This window comes from Leuciscus leuciscus (genome assembly GCF_965113295.1).
Source record: "Leuciscus leuciscus genome assembly, chromosome: 15".
NCBI classification, from domain to species: Eukaryota; Metazoa; Chordata; class Actinopteri; order Cypriniformes; family Leuciscidae; genus Leuciscus; species Leuciscus leuciscus.
Genome location: NC_138739.1, coordinates 17,242,049 through 17,249,313, shown reverse-complemented (window position 1 = coordinate 17,249,313; position 7,265 = coordinate 17,242,049). Strand labels below are relative to the sequence as shown.

The 7,265-nt window shown below is 34.3% G+C and overlaps 1 protein-coding gene across 1 annotated transcript; it reads left to right on the top strand.

The window, feature by feature from the left end:
• Positions 1-1,435: 1,435 nt before the first annotated feature.
• On the top strand, positions 1,436-6,876 carry LOC309474972 (uncharacterized protein; the record flags this gene model as incomplete). Its single annotated transcript, XM_082137591.1, has 5 exons — positions 1,436-1,489; positions 3,188-3,254; positions 4,000-4,299; positions 5,607-5,866; positions 6,574-6,876. 5 exons carry the CDS (start codon positions 1,436-1,438, stop codon positions 6,574-6,576), a joined length of 684 nt encoding a protein of 227 aa, XP_081993717.1. The 3' UTR covers positions 6,577-6,876.
• Positions 6,877-7,265: the final 389 nt, after the last annotated feature.

Here is a 7,265-nt window from a genome sequence, read left to right as displayed (position 1 = left end):
AAAGGTTTTGTTTTCACTTTCAACCAAAATTTGACATCTGAGCGACATTTGAGTCCACATCCAATGGCAAATGGGAAGCTTCCCGCTAAAAACGTTATAAGAATGTTATCACTAACATTCGTTTTCATTTTTAGCACAACTTTCTTGGAACAAAAATCACAGATCATAACAAAATGTGTTGCTGAGTAAGAGCATTGCGTAATATAAACTTGACTAAAGTTCATAGAATAATTGATGTGACTGTGTTCAGCTGTTTTTCTCTCAGCTGGAAAGACTGGGATTTTCCAGCATACGAGCCAAGAGTGCTCGTTCCCCCTCAGCTCAATGTAAAGTTGTGTTTTCCCCCCTCTCATATTACATTATGTATTATTCTATATTTAGAGCGCTTTAAAGGTCACATCTTTAAAGGTCCGTTTCTTGGGACGTTTCCAGCTCTGGTTTAGGAATAAACAGGCACTCATGACACTGTTCTTTTCTCTGGTCCTTTGTAAAATTTGGTCACAGCAGCTTTGTGGAAAGGTTTCAACTTTTACTGCTAAAACTTTTACTGCTTTATCTAGGCAAACTCTTTTTATGAATAGGCTGGAATCTGCAACATTATGAAGAGCATTTTCAAGATCGGTTTGTCTTTGCTATAATGTGGTATTATAAGTGAAGTGTAGCCTACGATTTCTCTTTATTCTTTAAACTTTCTGTTTGACTTTTTACCTAACCTATTACTGTAATGTTTTATGTTACCTTAATATATATATTTTTTATTACCTTTTAAAGCATACACTATACAGTACCTTTAGTAACAGCACAGCAGCTTATTAATGATCAACCAACCTTAATGTTATTGGCATCTTGAAAAGGGGAGTCCGTCAAAAGATGATGAGAATGGAGAATGGTTCATGTTTCTATTTCAGATGTTTTGTGAATATGGCCCCAGATCACTCAATATTACACTGACAGAGGTTTTCACAGTAGATTCAGAGCAAATCAGAATCTAAATCGAAAAACTGTATCAAGCTGTGATTACATTACTAATTTAGGAAAATATTTTGACAGATCATGGAAATATAGATTATTCAAAAGGATTCTACCTATTGGTTTTAAGGCCTTTGACAGTGTTGTTTTTCCATGTTTAGTCACTAGTTGGCGCTCCAGCAGGGTCTTTAGGAGAGAAGTAACGTCTGTACACCATTAATGAGTTAAAATGACTGATTCTGAAGTTTAACAAAGATTCTGACATGTAGATGGATTATAAACTGCTGATAAGGACCTTTTACCTTTTTCTAAATGAATCACATCAAAACACTTTTTTTTTTAAAACAACTCAAAATACTGCAAAAGAGAGTCATATTCAGTGTTGGTTGGTTGATGCAATCGATGGTTTAGTTTAGTTGGTCATTATGGTTTGTGGGAAGCAGAGAAATACTGACTTAACAAAACAATGAAGGACAATGAGAGACTTGATCAGGCCGAACATCTGAAGATCAGCAGGCCTGTATGTCAGGAAACTCGTGCCTTCAACAGCCCTGAATACAAATATGCACTAAAATAGTTGTGATTAGAGATAAAGATGAAGGCCCGAATAACACGTATATTTTTGTAACAGTGCTGCTCAGGTCTTTTTCTCGCCTTCTCCTTTCACACTCAGTGTTTTATTGCGTGACTTCTCAGAACGGTGTGTTTTAATGGAAACACCCACATGCATGATGCATTTTAGGTAGCCACCTCTTAAAATACATTTATTTTCATATATGGTTTTCTTTTTGATGGCCTGGTGTCTCTAGAATTTTCTGTATAGTCTGCTAAATGAATAAATGTAAAGACAAAAGCAATAGTGATTTTGCTTTTTAAAATAATAATAATGTTACTGCCAGTAACATTACAAACAATACAAAACTGTCCATGGAGTGATTTTAACTTAATTGAGACTAAAGATGTAAAATCCATACAGCAGTGAGCAGAGCTGAACAATATATATATATTATATATATTTAAAGTCAAGAATGAGGCAAAATAATTTAAAGATTATAAAAAGCATGTTTGTTCAATATTGCAAAACAGAGGCAAAAAGTAATAAAAAAAAACTATATTGCATGTACATTTTTGAATATCAACTTTTAAGAACTTTTTACTATAACATTATCACAGCAAGTGAGAGATTGGAGATGTTAGTGAAAAACCACTAGGTGGAGTTGTTGTATTGATTTTCACTGTATCAACAGAGACATGTATTAGCATTCAACATTAGGTAATAAGTTGCATGCGGTATTGATCTGCTTGAAATAGACTAGAAATATCAACCTTATAGTAAATGAAAAATAAAATAATCATTGCAATATTTATTGTATGTGGCTCTAATAAGCATTCAGTGTTTGCTGCGTTCTGTACGCTGCTTTTCTGTCGAAGACTTTTGGTTCTGGATTCATAAACCAGAACGACCACTGTGGACACGCCCACCAGAGCAGAATGAAAAAAAAAAAAAAAAAAAAACCTAAAACACATAATTTGTGACAAATCATTTGTGATTATTTAAATGGAACAAATTGATTATCCAACTTTTAAAGTACAATACTCTCTACACTTCAGTTTTCTATTAATATAGGTTTCTAAGTCTTTCCAAAGTAATCTTGAGTAATCTTGGGGGGGAAAACAGATGCAAAAACGTTTATTTTTCTTGTCAACAATATTCACACAGGTATATGAAATATTAAACTTAAATCTTTCCAAAACATGCCAAGCATGATCATTTCTGTGATGTATTTTACAAGACACTTCCTTAATTTTGTTTTTGACACGAAACTTGTTTGGCAGTTGCATGCTTTGACCCAACTAAATAAAGAAGACCAAAAAAATCTTGCTGCAGGAAAGGGCACAGAACAAAGAAATTGTTTTTATAAACTTATTGCTACATTGTTGTTTTAAAACATCAACATTATCAATGAAAATGTTTCCACAAAGATTATCCATGTTGATCCTACTAAATTAGAGTTCCTTAAAAAAAACATGACACTCTTTAAAATCATGCTTATAACAATACTAAACTCTCTTGCTTTTTAATATTTTTTTTTTGTAGTAATTCAGTATATGATAACAAATAGGCTATCCATTGGAATTAACCAAATGACTTAACATAATCTCTAAAATAATCTATTTTGTTGAACCAAGTAGCTGTAATAGAATAGTAATAGAATAGAATAGTAGCCTACAGGCCATCAGTAAAAGAGGAACCTTGTATCAAAGGTTCATTGTTACTGTCAGAGGTAAGTATATCAAGACTTTAAATGTAATAATCATCATGGTTGTTCCTCATAGATTTTTTTCTTTAGGTTATTCAGCTCAAATTGGTTCACATGCTTTTGATTCTGTTAAAGCTCTGATTCCTCAGAGCCAGTGTATTTAAAGGGTTAATTCACCAATTGCAAAATATTTTCTCAATAATACTTGGATACCAAGTTGGTAGAAATATATATATATATATATATATATATATATATATATATATATATATATATATATATATTATTTTATTTATTTTTTTAATCGGTGCTACCTGACTAGAGAAAACAGAAAAAGGGTTGTTGTCTTCCCATTTGCCAAATTGGCAGGAAACCTTCACCACCATTATGCACTGGGCATGTTGCAGTCCAATGCCATTCCCAGTATGCACTTATTTAATAGGCTTGACCAGAGTCAAAATCCCGCCTTGATTGAGAAGGAAATACTTCTCAGCAAACTTTTAGCCACAATAATGTCGACTTGTACTGTTCCTGAGTTCGAAGAGTAAACATTCAGTAGGAGTGAATTATTTTCAGTTTTCAATGAATGATCCAGCACATTATAGGGAGTGGATAAAGGTTGCAAAAATCATAAATGGGGCTAGGCAAAATATTGAAAGTAAGCAGTATCATCTGTTCACTCGGCAGTGTAAAAAATTACCTGCGATATGCTGATCTAATGGCAACATTTACTTTATTTTCTCTTTGTTTCTATGTGCTGCTGTGACAGTTGAAGAGAAGACTGTGATAGTGAAGGAGGGAGAGGATCTCACTCTAAACACTGATGTGAAAGTACAGACAGATGATCAGATCCTGTGGACGTTTGGAGCTCGAGAGACTCATATCGCTGAACGAGTCAGAGAGACATATGATGGTTCTGGTGGGAGATTCAGAGACAGACTGAAGCTGGAAAAGACGACTGGGTTTCTCACCATCACAAGCATCACAGCTGAACACATCGGAGTCTATAAACTACAGACCATCAGCAACAGAGGAACCTTGTATCAAAGATTCATTATTACTGTCAGAGGTGAGTATATCGCAGTGGTCGGGAACCTATGGCTCGCGAGCCACATCTGGCTCTTTGGCAAAAATCATGTGGCTCGCGAGGTCTCTCACCCTTTACCAACAAACCATCGATGAAACAATTAAAACACATCAACAGAGATCGGCTCTCTGCAGAAAAAGCAGCCAATTACAATTCCCTTGTTGTAGTCCAGCCTACTTAAGTTAATTAAAAGTTTATGATAATAATAATATTCAAGTTGTACCGGTAAAAGGCGTGTTCAGTGCTGTTCGGGAGTGTTCTGTGGTAACCTACAGCTCCTGCACTGGATTCAAGCTGGCGAAAACCATTCTAGAACAGCAGCGAAAATCTAAAAGTAGGCTTTATAAACTTTAATATATCCTTTTATTGAAACGGGGGCTTTGCTGTGCAAAGAGACATTTGCGCAGAGACCCTTTATGTCCTATAAATGTGTCGTATTTTTTGATAATCCGCGCAGATTTCAGTTGACGATTCTGTTTAAAGTTATTAATAAAAAAACATGAATGAATGAGAAAGAAAATAACAGGATGTGCTTTATATTGAAAATAAATATTAAAAGCGTGATAAGTCGCGAAAGAGAACTGAATTCTACTGACAGGACGCTGTGCGCGCGCTCCGAGCGCAACACGGACAAGTAGCCTTTGTCTTCGGTTGCGCGCCTAAGCGGCCAAATAAACAGAAATATTTCAAAATGGCAAGTCGAGTATTCACGTAAACACAGCAGATGTACTCTGTGCATTCACTCTCTCTCTCTCACACACGCACACATAAGAGGATTTATGCTCATCACTTGGTAACTCAACCTCACAGTGAAAGCCCTGCACAATTAATTCCATATTGCAACTAATTTATTGTTTGCTGAATATTTGTTTGTTTTTAGTTGTCTATGGACCTAATAATTAGCCTACTACTGTTGAATTTTTTATTGAAAAAAGCACGTCTTTAATTTATATATATATATATATATATATATATATATATATATATATATATATATATATATATATATATATATATATATATATAATTTTTTTTCTACTGTGGCTCTTTTGGAAAAATGCATTATCCAAAAATGAAAAAATGGCTCTTTGGTCAAAAAAGGTTCCCGACCCCTGGTATATCGGGTATTTCTACAATGAAAATGAAAGTTCTTCTTAATTTGTCTACAGGTTATTCAACTCAAACTGCTTAATGTTCAGACTCCAGTCAGAGTTAATACTGTAGATCCATTTAGTTTCAGCATCCTGTCTGTTGTTGAGTTTTATTTGTTTCCCTTTTCCTGTGTTGAGAGGAGACAATATCAAAGATGGAGAAAGAATCTGTCACTGTATACCCTGATACTGAAGTACAGAAAGATGATCTGATCCTGTGGATGTTTGGAGATGAAGACAATCTCATAGCACAAATGATGGGAAAGACCAGAGAGAAACATGACGTTGCTGATGGGAGATTCAGAGACAGACTGAAGCTGGACAAGAAGACTGGATCTCTGACCATCAGTAACACCACAATTGAACACTCTGGACCTTATAAACTACACGGGTTATTGGTTAGTCCTGTCCTGTCAAGTTTGTTATAGTTTTTTGATTAAATAAAAGCCCACTCATCAGAGCATCCTCGCTTCTTTCATCACTCCAAACCTCGACAATGTTTTTTTTTTTTTTTTTTTTTACCACAAGTTTGTGATTGATTTAGTTTGATAATTAACGAAGCTGCTGATTGGCTAAAATTGAGCTGCATGGCATCACTATAATGATTAATTTATTTGTCTGTTTAAAACCGCATTGTTAATGTTGACAAAAACAAAACTATTAAAAAAAAGATCTCGGTCATTGAAAATAAAGCTGAAATAAGAGAAGATAAATATTTGATTCGAATTTAATGAAAATTTGAAATCTTGCCTTGGCACCTTAATGAAATAAGATTAAGTTTAACCACTAAAATGACTACAGATTTACTCAAAAAAGAATTTTAATAGTTAAAATTGAAGGTTATAGTGTATAATTGTAATTTGTCCTCAATTTATCCAATATTATGCAGGACATTACTGCACAGAATCATAAATAATGTACATGTACAGTATAAATATTGTGTTTGTTAAAACCTATTGTTTTGTTTTAATATGCTTTAATTATGTGACATAATTAAGGTGCATGTCATTCATCTGTATAAATGCGCTCTCTATCTCTTTGTCCATTGCTTTACTCACTCTCTTGTTATAATCTACTCAATTCTTTGTGTTACTGTGACATGAAGTGAAGAAAGTGTCAGCGCTAGAGGGAGAGGATGTTACCCTCAAGACTGATGATGAAAAACAGAAAAACGATCAGATACTGTGGCTGTTTGGAGATGAAGACGCTCTCATAGCTGAAATCAGTGGAGGGACTGGAGAGATCATTATATATGATGATCCTGATGGGAGATTCAAAGACAGACTAGAGCTGGACAAGAAGACTGGATCTCTGACCATCACAAACACCACAAATTATCTTGCGGGACTTTATAAACTGAAGCTTCACCGCGGTCAAGAGGCCATAATCAAGAGATTCTTCATTTCTGTCAGAGGTGAGTTGCTCTGTCAAAGTAAGAATAATCACTAGCCTACCTCATCTATTCTGCTTCTTAAGATTATTCAGATCAATCTGCTTATCACTCAATGTGCAAATGTACAGCTTATTGTTAGTTAATGCATAACTAACATGAATTAATGGGATCTTACAAGTATTACCTGTCACTGCCACCAAAAACTTAATATGGATTACTTTTAAAATCTTATTTCTGTACTTTTTAATGCATGAAGGTTTTGATAGTCTAGATTTTACGAAATGAAGAGAGAAAATTAAAAATATCCCTAACACTTTACAATAAGATTACATAATGAACAATATTTCTACAACAGTTCAGTTCATCTTTATTAATTTCCCGAAGGCCATTTGGTTGCAGCATAC